Genomic DNA, 25,783 nt, shown 5'->3' on the forward strand with positions numbered 1-25,783 from the left:
CTTTTTCTTAAAAAACAAAGCTACAAGGCTACAAGAAGAGCAGCTTCTGCCGAGTGGGCACACATCAGTATGTCAGTGTGCTTGTTTTACAATCCTTCATCCTGGTGGTAGATTTCCTTTAAAGCAGGAGGAATTCAAATGTACATTAAATATGAAAAGGTCATAAGTAGAATCAGGCCCCATGCACACGAGGGGGTCGGTGATATGACCACACAATAGAGGTTTAGGACACCCTGTGTATCTTGACACCCTGAATGAGCGGTGCGGCTGCCGTGCGAAATATAGGACATGTTATACATATTGTCATATTTGGCTTTCTAAGGAGAGGGGTAGATGAGGAACGCTCCCCCCTCCTCTCTCCTGCAGGTGGCCGCGTGCTCGCCTGGGGAAGTTATAATAATCCATGCACAAAGAATATGAGATAAGTGACTTTATTACCTATGTATCCTGTGTATATACATTCTTCATAAATGAGGCCACATTAATAGTAATAGTAGACAGCTCTGGCAAGTCTGACAGCGCCTAAGCTCTCAGCCTGTTCCAACTTGAAAAAGGAATCCTTTGAGATTCCGAAACGCGTTGTGTTGTTGAGCTACCAATAAAAAGTTTCTTATGAAGATTACTCCGGATTCCATTCACCACCAGTGTGCGCCGCATTGACTACCTCCTTTCTAGTAATAATAGTAGAGTAATAGTTATCTTTGGATATAGTGAGACAAATCCTATGCTACTGTAGCTCCACCTAGTGGAGAAGAGCAAGTATCACTGTTCTGTTATATTTTTTTCCATCCTTACTTAGTTTTCCTTTGTTCTCGCACATATGACGGGTGTAATGATTTCCTAGTTTGGGCCTGACAGGACCTCTGGATGAACACAGGCCTAGAGGAAAGTTTTTCTTGATTAGCACTTAAATGTTTATTTTTGTCGCTGAGCTGAGATTTTAGGATCTCCGATCTCTTGGCCTCCCAGTCTTCATCCACCTCATCCAAGGGGTTCCCCTCCAGGGCTGCGGCCAGACGGTGGTCTCTGCATTCAACTTCAGCCCTGGGAGATAAAAAATATATTTTATAAAATGGCAGAGAAAGGAAAACTATTCCGTTAAAAATTGACTGTATTACCTGCTCCGGTGCTGCCCCCTATGTGACCCAAATACAATAGGCATTTATTGAATATGACATTTGCAGTGGCTAAAGGGGTTTTCCATTGATTTGTATGGGACTTCATGAAGGATTTAGAGAATGGCCAATCCCAGAATTCCTAAGTACTACTGTACAGGTCCGACATAGCTTTACCCCACTGTGGCTTAGTGGGACAGCACAGTGGCTCAGTGGTTAGCTTTACAGCCTTGCAGCGCTGAGGACCTGGGTTCAAGTCCCAGGGTCAACATCTGCAAAGAGTTTATATGTTCTCTCCATGTTTGTGTGGGTTTCCTCCAGGTCCTCCGGTTTCCTCCCACACCCCAAAACATACTGGTAGGTTGATTGGGGACAGGGACCGATTTGGCAAGCTCTGTGCTATGCTGAGTAATCTCTATGCGCTATATAAATAAAGGAATTATTATTATAATAATTATTATTTCCCAATGTAAAGGGTTTTCAATTAATATGAAAAACCCCCAGGGAGCCAGGGGTATGAAGACAATAAAAAGTTGTAGTTGTTGTAGTAGTAGTAGTAGTAGAATGGAGTAAAGCAAGGTCTGCTCTGTAATACATAGAGAAAGAGAAACAAAAACAACAACGAAGGAGGACGGCGCCTCGCGTAATAACGTAGAGACAAGTGTACCGAATGTGGTGAGAAAATTGGTTGCTCACCTGGTAACCACTTGGGTACAAGCGGTAATAAATATCCAATATGGGGGAGGATCCTTGATGTTACGGAGGTTTTGATCTTAGGTTACTGCAGCAACTTTTGGGCGCTCCGAAAGACCGGTAGCCAGAGATACCGTGAAATGAATAATGCAAAATGGAAAAAGTGGAGGGGGCCTGGAAAGTGCGCTTGTAACCGAACAAAAATCTCTCCAAGTATAATGGTTAACACAAATTTTATTGGTAGCAGTGATATCCAGTAACGCGTTTCGGGGAGACCCCTTCGTCAGACCAGAACTAGTAGAATAAATATATACATAAATTTGATGGAATACAATGAAATACATGAAATGTGGGCACATATAGATTAAGAAACACTGGAATTTATTGCTCCACGACCCATATCTCAAAAACAGCATCTCTGCTAATCCCACCGTTACTTTTCGACGACCGCTCTCTTTAAAAAATTTCCTGGCACCTAGCCGTTTACGCACCTCTAAAAAAACAAAATCTGACCTATCCTTTTTTCCAAAAGTTTTAGGCAGTTTTAAATGTGGTCACAACCTCTGCAAGTGCTGCGAAACCATCCACCACAGAAGGTCCACTTTCCAATCAAATACAACTGGAGAGGTGTTCGAAATTAAAAGTTTCCTTAACTGCAGTTCTAACTTTGTTATTTATTTAATTGAATGTACCTGTAAATTACAGTACATTGGCCGCACTATCCAACCACTGAGAGAACGTATGAATAAACATCGGAGTAACATCACTAACGGTTTTCTCCTTCATAGTATATCGAGACATGCGGCCCTGTACCACAAACAGAGTTATAGGGAATTCATCATAACACCTATTGAACATGTCAGTCCCTCCACCCCCCAGCGTTTCGATCATTTAAAGAAACGCGAAATGTACTGGATCTATAAACTTCAGTGTCTCATGCCAGCCGGTCTCAATGAATCTCTTGAAAATATCTTTTAATATTACACACATTTCCACACACACTCTAAGTCCGTTTCCACTCCGTTGAGGGCAATATTAAATAATAGATTATATAATACCACACAATACATCTTAATAACGTATGAAATTTATTTACAGAACATTTTTTAGTCATTATCATTATTATTGTATGTTCTTTGCTCCATGTAGCGTGTTGACCATTGCTCTTTATTTTAACACTATTATTTTTTATTTTATTTTATTTTCATTTCATATTTATTTATCTTATGTTAGTGGACCTACGGCCCATTGCTTATTTATTACTTAGGTATCAAGATTATGTCACTCCTGCCGTCCTTATATGTACCTTTATTACTTATGTTTCCTCTTATGTACCCTAATTATTTCCTATGTACCTTTAATTTTTTACTTATGTACCCTTCTATGCACCATATTTATTTATTTATCACCTATGTACCTGATTTTTTATTGAATCATTCAGATGTATTCTTCCATTTATCTATTTATTTATTTATTTACCGAAACTTATTTAAAAATATTTTATCTTATTATTTAGGTACTGTCATGCATAGTTCTTTGTTACACCCTCATACTCTTAGTGGCTATCATCCTCTCCTTTCCATTTGCACACACACACAGTGCCTACGTTTCCATCTCTTCTATTAGACACACCGATGTCCCGATCCCAGCGCGCATGCGCCGGCTTCCACTATTTGCCGATCTGCAGGCAAGCACCAGCGCGCATGCGCCGACTCCCACTGCCCGCCGCTCTACACGCAGGCGCCGGCGTTCTCATTCCTATATCAGACTCACTCCCCGCGCGCCTCCTTCAGTAGCTGACCGCCTGAGTTCCCTCTCAGCGCTCTTTTGTAAGTATAATGGGCTTCATCCCTCGGTTTATCCCTAATGTCCTTCTATGACTGTCATTTAAATCTCCACATCTTCATTCCTTGTCTTTTGTTTTCCCATTTAGTCTGAGTTCCCACTCAGTGGTCCCATGTAAGTCTCTCATTTATTTTTAAACTATTTAGTTCATTCTTAAATTATTTAGTTCATTATTTCTGCTTCTCATGCCTTCTAGCAACTCTGCCTGTTTACCCCAATTACTATACTATTTAATTTAATTAATTTATTTAAATTAACTTATTAGATTAATATTATTTATTGTGCCCCTCATGCCTTCTAGCTACTCGGCCTGTTCACTCCAATCATTATACAAGTATATTTATTTACCTATTTATTTATATATCATATTTTACATCATATTTTTACATAAGCCCACTTCATCTCCCACCCTCTATTCATCAATCCATCCAATCAATTCCCCATACATATACTACAATTACTACCCATCTTTCCATTCTGATCCTAATGACTCAGCTAATTATGCCATTATTTCCCCTGCTGGTTTATGTACTTCTCTCGTCCTGTACACCCTTTTCTTCTCTTTGGTTTTTAGCAATACACTTTTTATACAGCTGTGTATCCCTTACACAATCATTTATTAAATGACTTTTAACCTTTCATATATATATATATTTTCGCTATAACTGCATTATACTAATTATGAATTAATCTATATGTGCCCACATTTCATGTATTTCATTGTATTCCATCAATTTTATGTATATATTTATTCTACTAGTTCTGGTCTGACGAAGGGGTCTCCCCGAAACGCGTTACTGGATATCACTGCTACCAATAAAATTTGTGTTAACCATTATACTTGGAGAGATTTTTGTTCGGTTACAAGCGCACTTTCCAGGCCCCCTCCACTTTTTCCATTTTGCATTATATCTGTAATACATAGGACTTCCAGGATCGGCCGTCCGGTAAGTTTTCCAGGAAGTCCTGCATTTTGAATACCAGGATGAATGAAACTTACGTCTCCAGAAACTTGACACAGTCTTTATGTCCGTAAATCTCTGCGATTCTTCTGGGGGAGTCTCCATGTATATCTGTGGCATCGATAGGCGCATGTAATGAGTGGAGGGTGCGCAGGACACTAAGTTTTCCTGATTCTGCTGCAAAGTGTGCCGGTGTCCAGCCATTGTCCGTCCTCAGACATGGCCGGGCCCCAAATTCCACCATCAGCTTTACTGTGTCCGACTGACCTGCCAGGGGTAAGGAAGGTCGTTGTAATAGTTGGTACATGAATGAATTGCATGATTACTAGGCAGCCGATAATGAAATGATGACAACCAGATACAGTGTTCACACAACAGTGCCAACCAGTATCCCCCATAGCAGAGGCAGCCATAGTGCTATTCTAACAGTGCCAACCCGAATCCCCCATAACATTGCTTACACAATCCCCCATAACAGTGCCAGCCATAGAGCTATTCTAACAGTGCCAACCCGAATCCCCCATAACAGTGCTTACACAATCCCCCATAACAGTGCCAGCCATAGAGCTATTCTAACAGTACCAACCAGAATCCCCCATAACAGTGCCAACCATAGTGCTCTTCTAACAGTACCAACCAAAATCCCCCATAACAGTGCCAGCCATAGTGCTCTTCTAACCGTACCAACCAGAATCCCCCATAACAGTGCTTACACAATCCCCCATAACAGTGCCAGCCATAGAGCTATTCTAACAGTACCAACCAGAATCCCCCATAACAGTGCCAGCCATAGTGCTATTCCAACAGTGCCAACCCAAATCCCCCATAACAGTGCTTACACAATCCCCCATAACAGTGCCAGCCATAGAGCTATTCTAACAGTACCAACCAGAATCCCCCATAACAGTGCCAGCCATAGTGCTATTCCAACAGTGCCAACCCGAATCCCCCATAACAGTGCTTACACAATCCCCCATAACAGTGCCAGCCATAGAGCTATTCTAACAGTACCAACCAGAATCCCCCATAACAGTGCCAACCATAGTGCTCTTCTAACAGTACCAACCAGAATCCCCCATAACAGTGCTTACACAATCCCCCATAACAGTGCCAGCCATAGAGCTATTCTAACAGTACCAACCAGAATCCCCCATAACAGTGCCAGCCATAGTGCTATTCCAACAGTGCCAACCCGAATCCCCTATAACAGTGCTTACACAATCCCCCATAACAGTGGCAGCCATAGTGCTCTTCTAACAGTACCAACCAGAATCCCCCATAACAGTGCCAACCATAGTGCTCTTCTAACAGTGCCAACCACAATCCCCCATAACAGTGTCAGCTATAGTGCTCTTCTAACAGTACCAACCAGAATCCCCCATAACAGTGCCAACCACAATCCCCCATAACAGTGCCAACCACAATCCCCCATAACTATGTGAGCCTTAAACCACCAATACCAGTACCCACATAAAAGTGCCATAGACCACTAATACCATCAAGTAGAGTACCCCCATAGAACCACAGACTATTGATACCTGTGCGAACTAGACACCCTCCCAGAACAGTGCAGGTGCAGTGCCACAAATAATAGAACACCCAATAAAATTGCCAGACACACAGTGCTCTTCTAAAACTCCTATCCCAAATTCAACATAACAGTGCCATCCATGGACCACCAATTCATAGACCCGCCAACCAGGGTCCACCATAACAGTACTAGCCACAGATCACCAACCCCAGTGCCAATCAAAATCTCCTATAGAAATGCCAGTCATGGGCCACCAAAACCAGAGTCAATCAAAATCTCCCATAACAGTGCCAGTAATAGACACCCAATACCAATGCAGGAGTAAATCTAGAGAATATCAGTAGGACTGCAGACATGGGGTGGGGGGGGGGGGTCGTGCTCGGGACCCCTGCTTTCCATTGGGAAGTTTCAGAGATAAGGCCGTCCTCATGATACCAACTACCAACTTTGGCAAGTTGCACCATCGCCTGTCGCCTGCCAAGGTCAATGTTCTAGGCAGTTATCCAACATATAACAAATGTTATTAATTTCCCAATATTCTAATCCATGCATTTCCTTGTGTATTCATAGTCTCCTGTCTGATGCAATGCGATTCTCTGACATGAATTCCTTCCAGGTGTATCATGGACGCTCCTTATTTCTTCACAATTTGTGCCTTTCCTCCTAATTCTTATCTATACATGGATGACATGGAAGTCCAGACTTACAGAATAAGAGATGTAAGGTTCTATACAATTCAGCATTGGATGTACCTTTGGCTGCGGCCCAGTGCAGGGCGGTCCTGTCGCTCCAGTCAATATCTTTGTGATTTGGGTCATGGAGACCCTTCTTCAGGATCTCAGAGACCAAATCATAATCCCCGAGAGCCGCTGCTTGGTGGAGTTCAGTGTAGTCAGCCATCTTGTAAATTTCTGGTTGTAAAGAAACAGTTAATACATTGCTGAGCATTAGTATGGATGGATGATGGTGTAGTAGTAGTAGAAGTAGTAGTAGAAAGAGTGATATATAGGAAAACCGAAATTTTTGTTGTCCAATGCAGGGGAAGAGGGCCTGATAGTAGTAGAGAACTACCGAGGTTTCCACCATTCTCCATTAGACTAATCCATTGACATTGAAAGACCCCAGAAAGATCCCAGACCACCCCATGAAGGGGAACATTGTATCTAAATTCAGTAAGAGGGGTACTGTTTCTAATTTGAATATAATTTTAAGGCCAAGGTACAATAAGCTAATCATAAGGTAGTCACAATACTGGGAGAATACTGAGAAGATATCAGTCCTTACAACCCTCTACTAATCTGAGAAGATATCAGAAATAAAGGGTCTGACATTTTGGAGTAGAATATTTTGCAGAATAAATTTTGCCTGGTTTACAAAAAAAACTGGCACTACTATACTTTTAATACAACTTTTTTGTTTGTTGTGCCCTATTCATATACATTTTTTATTTTTTTAAATTTTGGAATAAAAGCTATGATTTATTAGTAAGCATTGTACGGATTTTGGTTTTTAATAACAACCTTTGGTAGTTTACTGTAATTTAAAGGACATCTACCACCAGGATGAAGGATTGTAAACCAAGCACACTTACATGCTGGTGTGTGTCCCCTCTGGCAGGATCTGCTCTTCTTTTAGCTTTATATGCCATTGTTTTTTACAGAAAAAGGCTTTACAAATCATGCAAATGAGTCTGAGGGCCTCCAGGAGACTGGAGCTTCTGAGGCTCATTTACATAATTTTAAAAGCCTTTTTATTTTTTAGTAAAAATCTTGGAAATAGAAACTAAAAGAAGAGCAGATCCTGCCAGAGGATCCTGGAGGTAGATTTCCTTTAATGTAAAATAAACCCTGCCGTGACAATGGTCATTGTAAATTTTTAATAATTTAAGGCCGAGGTGCGCAAACCGTGCTATGGGGCCCCATGATTTCTATGTACCCTTCATTCAAAGTGTGGAACTTCAACCGGTTTTAGCCAAAACTTCAAATTTCAGGCTTAAGCGAGACATTCACTGACAAAGACAAAGGGTGAGAATAGACGGTGCAGCCATGGCACAGCCGCAATGTATTTGTGCTGCACTTGGCTGCATCAATTAAAGGGGTTTATCCACAGGAAACCACAGGATAGGACCTAACTTGCTGATCGGTGGGGGTCTCAGTGATCACAGATCACGAGAATGAGCACTGTGCTTGGCAATCTCTGTCAACGAGATGACTGGAACGAAACGGACATGCACGTCCACTCATCTCTGGGAGCGCCGAGGGGACTGACGGAGCTACCTTGGAACCCCATTCTTGTGATCTGTGGAGGTGTCATCGCTGAGACCCCCAACCATCAGCACGTTAGCCCCTATCCTGTGGCTAAGGAGAAATCCCCAGTAAGGAATCTTGCGATAATTCACAACAACAGTTTTTTAGTGACAGTACAGGTGGTCCCCTACTTAAGAACACCCGACTTAGAGACGACCCCTAGTTACAAACGGACCTTTGGATGTTGGGAATTTACAGTACTGTACTTTAGCCTTAGACTACAATAAACAGCTATATTAGTTACTAAAGGTATCTTCAATTAAGCTTTATTGTTAATCCGGGTTCTTATGACAGCCCAACAATTTTTAAATCCAATTATCACAAGGCCAAAAAAATTTTGTCTGGAGCAACAATTTTAAAATATACAGTTCCGACTTACATACGAATTCAACTTACATACGAACAAACCTACAGAACCCATCTTCTACGTAACCCAGGGACTGTTAACAAGGGCATTATGAATTGGCACCACAATTCCTAAATGCATCGCGCTTGCAACGTCTATTTAGCTTCAAGAGATTCATGGAGAAGAAGATGGTCAGGAACAAGATGAAGACCATCACATAAATCCTGAAAGTGAAGACTATAGAGGGACAAAATATAAATACAAGTCATTCCGAATAGGGAAGAGGTGCTAACCCCTTATGTGTATGTGATTGTATGACCTGTGACCCATGACCAAATCACCAGGTCAGAAAAATATCCAACAAAGCAAAAAAAAACCTAAGCAATGATAATGCAAAGCACAGTGTTTTTTTTTTTTAAGGTGGCCATTATTTGTCACCTGACCTTATTAACCCCATGTATGTAGACCATGTCTGAATATGGTGGTATCCTGGCCAGATAATAAGCAGGTCTTCCGTTGTATTCACCGCATTACCTGCCACATCTTTTAAAATCCATAACAATGCATTTATAGACATAGCCATAAGGGGGGCAGTTTTGTGTTGGGTGAGCTGTATTCTCTGATGGCACAATGGGGGTCATTTACTAAGGGCCCGATTCGCGTTTTTGCGACGGGTTGACCGAATTTTTCCATTTTGCGCCGATTTTCCCTATATTGCCCCGGGAAATCGGGGGGGCGTGGCCATAAAAAAAACCCGACGGATTCGGAAAAACCGCCTCATTTAAAAAAAAAAAAAGGGTTGCTCGACACGCGCTTACCTTCACCCACGATGGCTCGGTGAACTTCAGTGCATTCCGATGCTCTTGAGCGCAGCAGCGACACCTGGTGGACGTCGGAGGAACTGCCTTAGTGAATCCACCGCAGAGAACGCGCCGCTGGATCGCGAATGGACCGGGTAAGAAAATCTGCCCCAATGTTCCATAAAGTGAATAGTGTTACATTAAAAACATATTTGTAATTGGAATGGACAAAAATATTACACTTTTTGGGGTTCCAGTCAAAATTCTAAATAACTTCAGTAGAATTATACAGATACCAAATGTTTTAGCACTTTCATTGATTCAGGCTGACAATGTTTTCAGGACCAGGCACCATTTGTTTAAAAGCTATAACATTTTTATCTTTTAAGCTAGTGACATGATTACTGCAGTATTTGCAACATCCCCCACCGGGGCCTAGCCTTTAAGGTGAGGCCTAGAGACAGCCGGGGCCCGCTGTACCGGAGTGGCTGGCGGTTGCGGCCTAAGCACGCTATTGTCACGGTGCTTGGTACGGGGGAACCGGAGGGCTGTCCTACCGCCTGGCAGGTCTCCAGCAGGGTGGTGTTGGCAAGAAAAGATGAGGGAGAGGCTGCTATAGCGGATCTCCTTGGGGCAACCCCTTAATGTCCCGAGTGTGAGTCTCTGGGTGATGGACAGGGTGCCGGTGATGAAGGCAGCCATATTAGCAGGGACCAGACGGAGACAGAAGTTGAAGAAAACAACTTACAGTTCTTTATTTGAACCGCAGGAACCGCAGCAAACGTGCCTTTAACAGGTAGATGGAGTTCTGAGATGTGAGTTGGAGGGAGCCTCAGGAGATAGTTCACCAGCCTGGATGTAGAGGGCAGGCCGGGAGGCAGCTGTGTCCTGGTAGGAAGCTTCAGCTTGTCCTGTAGGGCTTCAGGTATCACCTTTAAAGGTAAGATGATACCCCTTTTCCTCACTACACTAACTCTAATCTATTAGCTCCACTCTTCAGAGGCAGGGGCTAGGCTCTTCCTGCTCTGGTATGGGCTAGACAGAGATTACTCACGCACACACTGATCTCTAGGATTCTCCTACACTTGAATCTCTCTGAGTGTTCTGAGATCTGAGACCTAGAACATTCCTGGCCAGGGGGTTTTATTACCTTCCTTTGGTCAGGTGGTGGCTGCTCCTCCAATCACATCTCAGCTTACAGAGCACAGGATGTAACACATATCATTGGATAACAGCATCTGGCATTATACAAAATACTTAACTCCTGCCTTGCCAGGCAGGATTCACCACTGCAATACCGCTATGTCCTATCAGGACCATGTAGTGTAAGGTGATTACATGCAGGTGGGACGTATTCGCAAACCCTACCTCGCCATTGCATCGGCGAGGGTGTTGCATACCTCGGGGGCAATTGAAAGAGCCGCCCTCGGCTCGACTACAGATGGTTTGGGGCACAGAGGGGGCTAAGGGCACTTCTGGGAAGTGCAGGCTATGTGAGGTGTAGGGACAAACCGCCCATGGTCCTGGAGACAGGCACCTGGGTTGGTGTCGGACTAAGACAAAAACATATAGCTGTATGAAAGTTGGTCGCTGACGCCATTAAACCGAACTGTACAGTAGGAAAGGTGTGGTGTCATGTCCTGTAATCCACTCCTTGCACCAAGGCCTGTATATTTGTTGTATCAACGCTTCTTCCCTGGCGGCAATTATATAAGGTGTCTATCTGCATTGCGTTAGCATATGCGACACAAGTACCTCCTGACTGGTATCCTTACCCATGTATGGATGGCATCCAGGTGCTATCTTTGTAACACCCCCGGTCCCCTTAGGACCCGCAGTTTACGGACTACCCCCACGTGCAAACCTCAGTTTGAGGGATCAGGTAGCGGTCAGTGTTTTACAATAAAGACGGTCCGACACAGCCACACTACAACCTGAAAAGCCTATGAAAGGGTTAATGCAGACTACTGGCATATATGACAGTGTGCAAACAGGTTAATTCACATTGGCTTAGGAGCCCAATGGGTACACATCTTGAACGTTACAAACGTTACAGAGGTGGATAGGCTACTCAGGGTAGCACGGTAGTAAATGTCTCTTTTCCTGCAAAGGAAAGGCATAAAAAGTGCAAACAGAATGTCCGTACCTAAAAGGAAGGCATTAAGTGCAAAATAGTAGTCAATGGCCACTTTTCCCTTGTAGTATCTGGCAAAAGACTCTCAGAAGGTCTCTAATGACAAAGTCCATCTTCTGGGTACAGCCCTTGATGTGGGGGAAAAGTGCAATGAAGAAGCAAAGGGTCTCCTCTTTTTTTTGAGAGGGACAGAGTCCTTTGAAGAAATCTCTGCTGTGGCAGAGGAAGAGGTGCTATCATAGTACATGACAATAATCAGTTCAAGGTATGTCTCTTGACTGAGATAAATAGGGGTGAGAGTCTCAGGAAAGTCTCTGGCTCTTTGGGGTAAGGACAGAAATATACAATATGTACATAGTACAGTACCTGAAGCGGGCTACAGCCCTTCAGGGGTTACTCTGCATCTTCCTCGGTGGTAAGTACTTCGGTGTCAGAAAAACGTACCTGCCTCCTGCTTCTGCGTGTCACCAGCTGGTACTCCTGCAGGTACGCAGGAGCTTTACCTTTTGTCTCCCTTTGAGACCTTCGTAGTTCCGGCCTGGAGAAGATAACAATCTCCTCATCGTCCTCCTCTGATTCAGGCGCTGGAGTCGGAATCTCAGCTGGCTCTGATGTTTCAGGGGTTGCAGACAGTGGAGCCGGATCATCCTCCACAGGCAGCAGTATTGGAGACTGCGGTGGGGATGATGGTCTCTCCGAGGTACCTCTTACTGGAGTGGAAACAAAACAGAATTGAGGCACAGTCACAAGTTCCAAGAAACTGGGGGTAGGTGAACACAAGGAGGTCTGTAAGTTGGGGGTCGAGGTGAGAGGTGTGGACATAGGGGCAAAAGGACGAAGACATCTCTTCAGCCGGTTCCTATGTACCCGGAGTGGTGGACGGTCTCCTCTTGAAATCTCGTAGACTTCAGGGGAGAGACTGTCCCTAACTAGGTATGGCTCACGCTCCCAACGCCCATCTAGCTTACTGGTAGGATGGTTGTTGCGCAGCCACACTCGATCTCCTGGGGCAAAAGGCTCAGCACAGGCATTACGATCGAAGTCCCTTTTTTGTTTCTCTCGGGCCTCTTCCAACCGCAGATCCACAACTTCTCTGGCATCCGCCAGGCGCCTCTGGTGTTCGTGAACCCAGTCAGTCTGGGGGAGTAAAGACTGGGAATCAGGGGACTCCATGTCCCAGGTCATATCAGCAGGGAGATGGCCGTGTCTCCCGAACATCAGATAATACGGGGTGTATCCTGTGGAGCAATGAGTGGTATTGTTGTACAGGTACACTAATTCGGGCAACAGTTTTGGCCAGTCAGCCCTTTTTGCAGGGGTCAGAGTCCTCAGCATATTGATTAGAGTCTGATTCATCTTTTCACAAAGCCCGTTGCCTTGGGGATGATAGGCTGTGGTCCTCAGCTTCTTGCAGCCATATAGAGTGCACAGCTCCTGGAAGACTTGGGACTCAAATGCTGTTCCTTGGTCTGTAAGGATCTGGTCCGGACAGCCATAGGGGAGGATGAAGCTCTTCCACAGGGCCGCTGCGGTAGTCCTTGCAGACAGATCTCTGACAGGTACTGCAACCACAAATTTGGTATAGTGGTCGATGATCGTAAGAGCATAACTGTGACCGGATCTGCTGGGCTCCAACTTCACGTGGTCCAATGCCAGGATCTCCAAGGGCCGTTGGCTCACAATGGGACGTAGAGGGGCCCTTTGATTGTGTCGCTCTCCTCGAGCGATGGCGCAGGCTGGGCATTCTCGACACCAGGCTTCAATGTCGGACTTCATGTTGACCCAGAAGAATCGCCTTCGGAGGGTGGCTTCAGTCTTCTGAGCGCCAAAGTGTCCGGACTGGTCATGGTACATTTCCAGTACTATCTTGGCGTCCCTCCTGGGAATCACAATCTGGTATAGCCGGTCATAAGTGATAGGGTCCAGAGTTCTTCTCTTTAGCAGACCCTGGTGCATGCTCAGAGTCTTTCTCTGGCGCCACAATTGAGACAGTTCTCCATCAGCTCTTCTGCGCCGGATTCTTTCAGGCACTCGCCCACTAGAGAGATAGTCCATTACTTCTCCTATGGCACGGCTATCAGCCTGAAGACTCATCCAGAGGTCCTTTTCCGCAGGGGGCTCTGACTCTTCTTGAGGAGTAGCTGGCTCTGCCTCTGTCGGTAGGGAGTAAACTCTCTGGGCATCTTGACGCACAAACCGGGCATAGAACGCTGGCATCTCCACATCTTCCCACTGAGCATCCGTGGAGGGTCCTTCCCACTGGTCAGGGAGACGGGACAGAGCGTCGGCGTTGTCATTGGTCTTACCAGCCCGGTACTTGATGGTAAAGCTGAAATTGGCAAGTCTGGAGGCCCACCGTTGTTCCAGTGCTCCAAGACGTGCGGTGTTCAGATGCGCCAAAGGATTATTGTCTGTGAAGACAGTGAAAGATGATGCAGCTAGGTAGTCCTTGAACTTTTCGGTCACAGCCCAGACTAACGCCAGAAACTCCAACTTGAAGGAACTGTAGTTCTGGTCGTTTTGCTCCGGTTCTCGGAGGGAACGGCTGGCGTAGGCTATGACCCTTTCAGTTCCGTTTTGGAGCTGGGATAATACCGCCCCTAGACCTTGCTTGCTGGCATCAGTGTATAGGGTGAAAGGCAGACTGTAGTCTGGATATCCCAACACCGGAGGTTCAGTCAGCCGTTGCTTGAGCATCTGGAAGGCAGCTTCTCGTTCGGCCGTCCACTCAATGGATACTCGGGAACGTTGGCTCTCTTTTGGCAGGCCCCTTAGAAGCTCTTGCAGGGGAGCCGCCAGCTGGGCAAACTTCGGGATGAAACGCCTGTAATAACTGGCAAATCCCAGGAAGCTTTTGATGTCCCGTACGGTTGATGGGGTAGGCCAGTCGTGGACAGCTGCAATCTTCTCCGGATCTGGCTCAATTCCATGAGCGCTCACCACATGTCCCAGGTACTTGACACTAGGTTGTAGCAGGTGGCACTTGGATGGCTTGACCTTCAACCCATGTTGGGTCAGGATTTGGAAGACTTCAGCCAGATGGTGGAGGTGGTCTTCATAAGTCTTGGAGTAGATGATGATGTCGTCCAAATATAGCAGGACGGTCTCGAAGTTGCGATGACCCAAACATCTCTCCATCAGCCGTTGAAATGTGCCTGGGGCGTTGCATAGCCCGAACGGCATGTTGTTGAACTCGAACAGGCCCATTGGGGTGGTGAAAGCCGTCTTCTCTCGGTCTTCTGGCGCCATGGCCACTTGCCAGTAGCCACTGGTCAGGTCCAGGGTAGAGAAGTAGGCAGCTGACCCTAGGGCTGCGAGGGATTCCTCGATTCGAGGCAGAGGATAGGCGTCCTTGTGGGTGATATTGTTGATTTTCCTATAGTCAACACAGAATCGAAGGGTTCCATCCTTCTTCTTCACAAGGACCAGCGGGGCAGCCCATGGGCTGCGACTCTCCCGGATAACGTTGGCTGTCTTCATCTCTTGTACCAGCTTCTTCACCTCTTGGTAACGGGCTGGAGGTATGGGCCGATATCGTTCCTTGATAGGAGGATGAGAGCCAGTAGGGATGGTGTGTTGGATCAGAGTAGTCTGCCCAAAATCCAGTGGGTGTTTGCTGAAGGCCTGGTGGTGCTTCATAACGACATCCAGGACACCTTGTACTTGGTCTGCAGGAGTAAAATCGTCGTCTCCAATATTGAGCTCAAGCCACCAGGATTGCTCGGCAGGCTCACCTTCAGCACTTTGCTTCACTTCCAACTGTTGGGAGGCAGACAGAGCGGTTTCCACCAAGTCTTCAGGATGGACACTGAAAAGAGTGGCTACGGCTTGGTATTTTCTCAGATCCACTGGGGAGTCTCCCACATTTAGTAATCGAATGGGTACTTGTCCTCGGGATACAGTGACTAGGCTCCTGGCGGCTAGAATGGGCAGGTCTTCATCAGCTGGTAGAGGTTCTACTATCGCCTGGTAGTCTTGACCTTGGACGCCCATGCAGGCTCGACACCATACTAACGTCTACGTCCCAGGTTGAAGGCGGACAGGTTGGGGATCCTTGATCCGGGCTCTGCAGATTTCACCATTAGGGCCAGCAAACTTCTGTTGCGCCGCTAGAACCTGCATAGTCTCCTGAATTACCTTCCGGGAACCGTTGGGCACTGTTGGCAGGGAGTCGTGGAGAGCCTTCAGCACTTCAGGGTAGCAGTTGCGGAGGACATTGGTACCCAGTACCAGGGAGAAGTTACCGTTTTCGGGCACTCGTGTCACCACTACGCCCTGTCTGGTTAACTCAGTGTCTCCAATGGTTAGCGTGGGCTCCCAGTAGCCGCGGATGGGTACGGGTTTTCCGTTCGTAGCAATAATGTTCAAGTAAGCCTTGGGAGGCTGGATTAAGGATGCTCTTCCTCGGCATTTCTCGAAGGCAGCACTCCGGAGGGTGGTCACTTGAGAGCCGGTATCAATTAAGGCCGGTAGGGTAACTCCGTTGATGGTTACATGAACCATGGGGCGAGTCCCCACGAACCTGGGCATCCAGTTAGCATCTCTGGGACTTACAAGTTCTTCCCTTGGAGGTCGTCCCTTAGCTCCAAGGGTTTGTCGTTTAACTGACGACAGTCATTCTCTTCATGCCCATATTTATGGCAGTAGCTGCACCGCTGACGGGGTTTCTTCTGACTCCAGGTGCTTAACGACTTCGCTTCTTTTGGGCGCTGTTTAGTCGGAGATTCACGAGGAGTAGCTGACCGTACCGGGTTCTCTGGAGGTTTCCTCCTCATAGCAGAGACAGTTACTTCCAACTGGGTCAACCGATCAAGGATTTGATGCAGGGTGTCCGCCAGATTAGGGACCGGTCCTGTTATGCCAGTAACTTCCATAGCCGCAGGATTAGGTGATGCTGCCTGCATAGGATGGCAAGCGAGAGCAGATTCTTCCATTTCCACAGATTCAGGCTCTTTCTGCGGTCCAGTAGGTGGTCGGTCTCCTAATATGTCAATGGCAATTTCCTTAAACTCAAGGAAAGAGGCCTGGGCATGTTGAGAAGAGATGATCTTTAGTTGACACCTTTGATTTCTATCAACAAGTCCATTAATAAATTGTTCCCTTAAGGTTTGATCAGAGGTTGCAGCGTCTTTGGGCTCAAGGCAGGTGATGGCCTTCCATGTCTCCTGTAGGGAGAGGGCAAAGTCGCGGAGGGACTCTTGGGGCTTCTGTCTTTTCCCGAAGAATTTCTGCTTCAACTCGGAGACAGTACACTTGTCAAAGGTGTTGCGTAGCCTATCAAGAATTTGGACCACATTCTGACATTGTTCTCGGGGCCAAGACTTGACTTCCCGGAGAGCGGGTCCTTTCAACTGCCCGATGAGGATGCCCACTTTCTGTTCCTCTGTGAATGGGAGCAAGGCGAAGGTGGCTAACAACTTGTCCCTGAATTCAGGGAGAGTATGTGATTCTCCCTCGTAGTAGGGTAACCAGGGGGCCCCCAGATAGTAGGGCATAGTCAGAGACATCATGGTGGGAGTCCCAGGGACACTAGCGGTAGCAGGGCTGAAGGGACTCTCTGGAGGACTTAACATGCTCCGGTACCCTGAGGAGGGACCAGGGGACGGGACTTGCGCCAGTCCCGTATCTTCGTCCTGGGCGGACATGACTGGTCTAGCTGAGGGAAGTCTGTAGGGTTACACAATGTCCGTTGCTATGGGCGATGGCTAGAATGGGACGTGGGCACTTTAAGACACAGTCACTATTCCCTGGGAGGTGAGCCAATAACCTAGCGTCGGAAACAATCTCTACCCCCCTTTAACTTCCCCAGCGGTACTCACTCAGGATCAGCCGCGGTGACAGGACAGCTCCGGTACACGAAGGTCTCCGTTCCCGATGTCAGGCAGGCAGCAGGGCTCAGTGATGCTCCGCGTTGTTCTCCAGTCGCAGGACACGTGCGCCGGAACTCCGGATGAGGCGCACACTGCTGGCAGGCTTCAGGCGCGGCCTGCGCCGAAATCCAAGATGGCTGATTAACCCTCTTCGTTGCCGGCCGCACACGCTCCAGCTCTTCCTCCACGGTGCTTCGCGCCACTCGCGCAGGGGGCGGAGCCTAATGACGCCTCTGGAGTTCCCGCCAGTCAAGATTTGGCGGGCTTGAAATACTTGCTGCGCCACACGCCTCTGAGTTAAATGCTTCAGGCGCGGCAGCGCCGGATGTAGCAGAGCTGGTACAGTTCTTGCAGGAATTAACCTCTTGAGTGCTGGAGCGGCGCTCGACAGCACGTGGCAGCAGTATAACAGTTCAATGTGAAACACACAAATACTTGGGCCTAAACCCGGATGGCAGCAGGGTTAGGCAGCACAGTCTTTTTCTTAATAAAGTACAGTCTTTAGTGCCAGGATAAGGCACAGAAGTATATATCCTGTTCGTGACGCCACTTGCAACATCCCCCACCGGGGCCTAGCCTTTAAGGTGAGGCCTAGAGACAGCCGGGGCCCGCTGTACCGGAGTGGCTGGCGGTTGCGGCCTAAGCACGCTATTGTCACGGTGCTTGGTACGGGGTAACCGGAGGGCTGTCCTACAGCCTGGCAGGTCTCCAGCAGGGTGGTGTTGACAAGAAAAGATGAGGGAGAGGCTGCTATAGCGGATCTCCCTGGGGCAACCCCTTAATGTCCCGAGTGTGAGTCTCTGGGTGATGGACAGGGTGCCGGTGATGAAGGCAGCCGTATTAGCAGGGACCAGATGGAGACAGAAGTTGAAGAAAACAACTTACAGTTCTTTATTTGAACCGCAGGAACCGCAGCAAACGTGCCTTTAACAGGTAGATGGAGTTCTGAGATGTGAGTTGGAGGGAGCCTCAGGAGATAGTTCACCAGCCTGGAAGTAGAGGGCAGGCTGGGAGGCAGCTGTGTCCTGGTAGGAAGCTTCAGCTTGTCCTGTAGGGCTTCAGGTATCACCTTTAAAGGTAAGATGATACCCCTTTTCCTCACTACACTAACTCTAATCTATTAGCTCCACTCTTCAGAGGCAGGGGCTAGGCTCTTCCTGCTCTGGTATGGGCTAGACAGAGATTACTCACGCACACACTGATCTCTAGGATTCTCCTACACTTGAATCTCTCTGAGTGTTCTGAGATCTGAGACCTAGAACATTCCTGGCCAGGGGGTTTTATTACCTTCCTTTGGTCAGGTGGTGGCTGCTCCTCCAATCACATCTCAGCTTACAGAGCACAGGATGTAACACATATCATTGGATAACAGCATCTGGCATTATACAAAATACTTAACTCCTGCCTTGCCAGGCAGGATTCACCACTGCAATACCGCTATGTCCTATCAGGACCATGTAGGGTAAGGTGATTACATGCAGGTGGGACGTATTCGCAAACCCTACCTCGCCATTGCATCGGCGAGGGTGTTGCATATTTTTCATGAAAAATGGCAGATTTTTGTACTTTTTTGTATACTTATAATTAGACCTTTCCCGAGTATTTTACTCTATCCTACGGTACCACAGACATGTTAAATGTTTTTGTAATTATCTACTAAAGTGAACCTGTCACCAGGAATGCCACTTTTAGCTTCTGACAGGTTCCTATAGCCTATGCTGTGCTGATTTTGAAAATGCCTTTGTCAGCATCCTGAATCATTTCAGTACTCTATAAAACTTTATTTAAAATTACCTGGCTCCCTGCCAGCAGAATGTGAGGAGAGGAAGACTGTATGAGGAGACTCAAACACAGGCACTCAAGCAGAAGTTGCCCCACCCCCGGGACTCACCACACACTGCTTGCAAGGAGCCAGGTAATGTGAAATAACGTTTAATAAAGTGCTGAAATGATTCATAATGCTGATAAAGGCATAATGGATAAGCTATTGGAACCTGTCACCAAGTAAAATCTGATTCCTGGTGATAGGTTCATGGTTAGGTAAGTGGTTCTGATCTAGGTAGCAGACTACTTTTTGGTTGGTTTTCTATATTTTTTTAATACAATCATTTCACGTCTGTCCTGCAAAGCTCACAAGAGACAACTGGGGAACTTAATTTTTAAAACTAAGTGTTTGGGGTTTTATGGACCAATAAAGATTCAGCAGCGTATTCTAGAGGACAGGTGGTTCTACCATCACTGAAGAGTAGAGATGGCTCTACTATCGCCATAGACAGGGGCATCCTCTACACCTAGAGGAGAGGTGGTTCTACCATCACCATAGACAGGGGGCATCCTCTACACCTAGAGGAGAGGAGGTTCTACCATCACTATACACAGGGGGCATCCTCTACACCTAGAGGAGAGGTGGTTCTACCATCACCATAGACAGGGGGCATCCTCTACACCTAGAGGAGAGGAGGTTCTACCAGCACCATAGACAGGGGGCATCCTCTACACCTAGAGGAGAGGAGGTTCTATCATCACCATAGACAGGGGGCATCCTCTACACCTAGAGGAGAGGAGGTTCTACCATCAACATAGACAGGGGGTATCCTCTACACCTAGAGGAGAGGTGGTTCTACCATCACCATAGGCAGGGGGCATCCTCTACACCTAGAGGAGAGGAGGTTCTACCATCACCATAGACAGGGGACATCCTCTACATCTAGAGGAGAGGAGGTTCTACCACCACAATAGACAGGGGGCATCCTCTACACCTAGAGGAGAGGAGGTTCTACCATCAACATAGACAGGGGGCATCCTCTACACCTAGAGGAGAGGTGGTTCTACCATCACCATAGGCAGGGGGCATCCTCTACACCTAGAGGGGAGGAGGTTCTACCATCTCCATAGACAGGGGGCATCCTCTACACCTAGAGGAGAGGAGGTTCTACCATCACCATAGACAGGGGGCATCCTCTACACCTAGAGGAGAGGCGGATCTACCATCACCATAAACAGGGGCATCCTTTATACCTAGAGGAGAGGCGGTTCTACCATCACCATAGACAGGAGGCATCCTCTACACCTAGAGGGGAGGAGGTTCTACCATCTCCATAGACAGGGGGCATCCTCTACACCTAGAGGAGAGGTGGTTATACCATCACCATAGACAGGGGGCATCCTCTACACCTAGAGGAGAGGAGGTTCTACCATCACCATAGACAGGGGGCATTCTCTACACCTAGGGGAGAGGTGGTTCTACCATCACCATAGACAGGGGGCATCCTCTACACCTAGAGGAGAGGCGGTTCTACCATCACCATAGACAGGGGACATCCTCTACACCTAGAGGAGAGGAGATTCTACCATCACCATAGACAGGGGGTATCCTCTACACCTAGAGGAGAGGCAGTTCTACCATCACCATAGACAGGGGGCATCCTCTACACCTAGAGGAGAGGAGGTTCTACCATCACCATAGACAGGGGACATCCTCTATACCTAGAGGAGAGAAGGTTCTACCATCACCATAGACAGGGGACATCCTCTACACCTAGAGGAGAGGAGGTTCTACCATCACCATAGACAGGGGGCATCCTCTACACCTAGAGGAGAGGAGGTTCTACCATCAACATAGACAGGGGACATCCTCTACACATAGAGGAGACGTGGTTACCATCACCGTAGAAAGGGTTTATCCTCTACATCTAGAGGAGAGGTGGTTCTACCATCTCCATAGACAGTGGACATCCTCTACACCTAGAGAAGAGGTGGCTCTACCATCACCATAGACAGGGGGCATCCTCTACACCTAGAGGAGAAGTGGTTCTACCATCACCATAGACATGGGACATCCTCTACACCTAGACGAGAGGAGGTTCTAACATCGCCATAGACAGGGGGCATCCTCCACACCTAGAGGAGAGGCGGTTCTACCATCACCATTGACATGGGGCATCCTCTACACCTAGCGGAGAGATGGTTCTACCATCACCATAGACAGGGGGCATCCTCTACACGTAGAGGAGAGGAGTATCTACCATCACCATAGACAGGGGGCATCCTCTACACCTAGAGGGGAGGAGGTTCTACCATCTCCATAGACAGGGGGCATCCTCTACACCTAGAGGAGAGGTGGTTCTACTATCACCATAGACAGGGGGCATCCTCTACACCTAGAGGAAAGGAGGTTCTACCATCACCATAGACAGGGGGTATCCTCTACACCTAGAGGAGAGGCGGTTCTACCATCACCATAGACAGGGGACATCCTCTACACCTAGAGGAGAGGAGATTCTACCATCACCATAAACAGGGGGTATCCTCTACACCTAGAGGAGAGGCAGTTCTACCATCACCATAGACAGGGGACATCCTCTACACCTAGAGGAGAGGTGGTTCTACCACCACCATAGACAGGGGGCATCCTCTCCTAGAGGAGAGGCAGTTCTACCATCACCATAGACAGGGAGCATCCTCAACACCTAGAGGAGAGGAGGATCTACCATCACCATAGGCAGGGGGCATCCTCTACACCTAGAGGAGAGGAGGTTCTACCATCACCATAGACAGGGGGCATCCTCTATACCTAGAGGAGAGGAGGTTCTACCATCACCATAGACAGGGGGCATCCTCTACACCTAGAGGAGAGGAGGTTCTACCATCACCATAGACAGGGGGCATCCTCTACACCTAGAGGAAAGGAGGTTCTACCATCACCATAGACAGGGGGTATCCTCTACACCTAGAGGAGAGGCGGTTCTACCATCACCATAGACAGGGGACATCCTCTACACCTAGAGGAGAGGAGATTCTACCATCACCATAAACAGGGGGTATCCTCTACACCTAGAGGAGAGGCAGTTCTACCATCACCATAGACAGGGGACATCCTCTACACCTAGAGGAGAGGTGGTTCTACCACCACCATAGACAGGGGGCATCCTCTCCTAGAGGAGAGGCAGTTCTACCATCACCATAGACAGGGAGCATCCTCAACACCTAGAGGAGAGGAGGATCTACCATCACCATAGGCAGGGGGCATCCTCTACACCTAGAGGAGAGGAGGTTCTACCATCACCATAGACAGGGGGCATCCTCTATACCTAGAGGAGAGGAGGTTCTACCATCACCATAGACAGGGGGCATCCTCTACACCTAGAGGAGAGGAGGTTCTACCATCACCATAGACAGGGGGCATCCTCTACACCTAGAGGAGAGGAGATTCTACCATCACCATAGACAGGGGGCATCCTCTACACCTAGAGGAGAGGTGGTTCTACCATCACCATAGACAGGGGCATCCTCTACACCTAGAGGAGAGGAGGTTCTACCATCACCATAGACAGGGGACATCCTCTACACCTAGAGGAGAGGCGATTCTACCATCACCATAGAGAGGGGGCATCCTCTACACCAAGAGGAGAGGCGGTTCTACCATCACCATAGACAGGGGGCATCCTCTATACCTAGAGGAGAGGCGGTTCTACCATCACCATAGACAGGGGGCATCCTCTACCTCTAGAGGAGAGGTGGTTCTACCATCACCATAGACAGGGGCATCCTCTACACCTAGAGGAGAGGAGGTTCTACCATCACCATAGACAGGGGGCATCCTCTACATCTAAAAGGGAGGCAGTTCTACCATCACCATAGACAGGGGGCATCCTATACACGTAGAGGAGAGGAGAGTCTACCATCACCATAGACAGGGGGCATCCTCTACACCCAGACGAGAGGGGGTTCTACCTTCACCATAGACAGGGGACATCCTCTACACCTAGAGGAGAGGAGGTTCTCCCATCACCATAGACAGGGGACATCCTCTACACCTAGAGGAGAGGAGGTTCTCCCATCACCATAGACAGGGGACATCCTCTACACCTAGAGGAGAGGATGTTCTACCATCACCATAGATGGGGATTCTTTACTTTTTACATTTTCAAGAGAAGCCCGGATGTCTTTCTGAAAACCAGACACATCACGGGTTGTGGGGAAAAAAACATATGTTTAATTCTTATAAATTGGACTTGATGGACCTGCTTCTTTTCCCAATCTAATATACTATGATAATATCCCATGTAAGGTCGTAGCGGTGTGCTCCTGTAGGCACCCAGTATGATAATGCTGTGTGTAGTTACTGAGTACCACATTTAGATACACTGACATTTCAAGGGTTAATTAATTACCAGGAAATATTTGAATACGTTTTTACCTTATCCTGCAGTCGTGGAGAAGCATTGTGATATTTCCATCCAGATTGTCGGAGGGTAACGTGAGGAGAACATAACAGAAGGGAGGGAGGGGAGGAGGGCGTCTTTTGTTGTTGGAGGACACCATGGAGACTCTCCCCTCCCTATTGTGTGACTGACACTTACTGCTCTGCGCTTGTGGGAAACTTAGTAAATAACTGCAGGAAATTTCTTCCATGTGACTTTAAGACATAACTCTGCTCGGTATTCTGCATGAGTCTTTGTTTCTTAGAACACGGAATGGAATCTACAGAGAGAAAGTGGAAAGATTTGTACATATTCTGTGTTTCTGAGCCTTTCCTGAGTTCGTCTCACAAATACTGCTGAAAAAAATCACAGCTAAAAAATTGCTGTGTGAACGCAGCCTTATCGCTGGCGGATTACCTGCTGCTATATACAGTCACAGCAACATGGATGGCAATGAATGAATGTGACTTGTGCTGCAAATCTTAGTAGAGAAGGGCTGCAGATTCTGCACTGCTGACCAAGCACAGCGCCGCACATTGGATGGTGGCTGCACCTGGTATTGCGGATCACAATCAATAACTTGGATACAGTGGGGGTCATTTACTAAGGGCCCGATTTGCGTTTTCCCGAGGTGTTACCCGAATATTTCCGATTTTTCCTGAATTTCCACGGGTTTTTGGCACACACGATCGGATTGTGGGGCATCAGCGTCGGCACCACATTGTTTAAAAAAAAAGTGTCGCTGGACACGCGCTTACCTTCACCAGGTATAGGATCGTGAACTCCGGCGGACCTCGGCGGACTTCAGCGCAGCAGCGACACCTGGTGGACGTCGGAGGAACTGCCTTAGTGAATCGCCGGAAGACCCGAATCCACCTCAGAGAACGCGCCGCTGGATCGCGAATGGACCGGGTAAGTAAATCTGCCCCTATATATCTAACTTATAGGGGCAGATTTACTTACCCGGTCCATTCGCGATCCAGCGGCGAGTTCTCTGCGGTGGATTCGGGTCTTCCAGCGATTCATTAAGGTCCGGCGGAGTTCACGATCCTATTCCTGGTGAAGGTAAGCGCGTGTCCAGCGACACTTTTTTTAAAAATGCGGCGGCTTCTCCGAATCCATCGGGTTTTCGTTCGGCCAAGCCTCCCGATTTCCGTTGCGTGCATGCCGGCGCTGATGTGCAACAATCCAGGGAAATTCAGGAAAATCGGCGCAAATCGGAAATATTCGGGTAACACGTCTGAAAACGCGAATAGGGTCCTTAGTAAATGACCCCCATAGAGGTGATGGAGGTATAGGGGAAACAGAGGCAGGGTTTACTGCACCCCTCCAACTCTTCTGAAAGCAGAAAGAGGAACAGGACTTGGTCTGAAAATTTAAATGCCCCCCGCCAAAAGCCTGTAGACTGCTTACAAAGGATAATTCAATAAAAAACCTCACTTATATCTGCTTTTTTGTTCAGGTCTGTGCCCCTCTCTTTCTGTCATTACAATCTCCATTGTAGGGACCTTGGTACCATCCTCTCCCCTGTTCTTTTTGCTGTAAAATGTATACAGTAGTTATATACAATGTTTCCTCGTTCCCCCCGCAGCAGCTTCTTTCACTGCTGCTCAGCCACAAGCAGCAGGCGCAGTGGCCTAATGGTGGAGCAGGGAGCCGACGTCATTTACTAATGCATGTTAGAGTTTGTACAGAAACCTGCAGGTAAAACACAGCGGGGAAAAACAAGAAACACCCAATTTTAGTTACTTTTACCACTGTGGCTTGTAGATCTTCATTGGCGTTTTGCAAAATATTTCTGCTTTTCAAGTATCCTGTCCAATAACAGTGACCTGGACTGACTTCAGCATCCCTATAGTATATACGGTAGTGTTATTTCAACAGGTTAAAGGGGAAGTTCACTGTTAAGGTTGTGGTCAGGCAGATGCTTGTGTGTGATAACTTTAGTGGCATTTGTCTACCACTACGCATAAACTTT

General features: G+C 47.3%; 1 protein-coding gene across 1 annotated transcript; it reads right to left on the bottom strand.

Annotated features, from left to right (window-relative positions):
* Nucleotides 1-415: 415 nt before the first annotated feature.
* On the bottom strand, nt 416-23,919 carry ANKRD66 (ankyrin repeat domain 66). The gene is made up of 4 exons (XM_072139665.1): nt 23,802-23,919; nt 6,899-7,057; nt 4,654-4,882; nt 416-1,044 (listed from the first exon to the last, which is right to left on the bottom strand). The coding sequence occupies exons 2-4, from the start codon at nt 7,044-7,046 to the stop codon at nt 792-794; spliced, it is 630 nt and encodes a 209-aa protein (XP_071995766.1). The 5' UTR covers nt 7,047-7,057; nt 23,802-23,919; the 3' UTR covers nt 416-791.
* Between the last annotated feature and the right edge of the window lie 1,864 nt (nt 23,920-25,783).

Source organism: Engystomops pustulosus, chromosome 3, assembly GCF_040894005.1.
Source record: "Engystomops pustulosus chromosome 3, aEngPut4.maternal, whole genome shotgun sequence".
Lineage (NCBI taxonomy): Eukaryota > Metazoa > Chordata > Amphibia > Anura > Leptodactylidae > Engystomops > Engystomops pustulosus.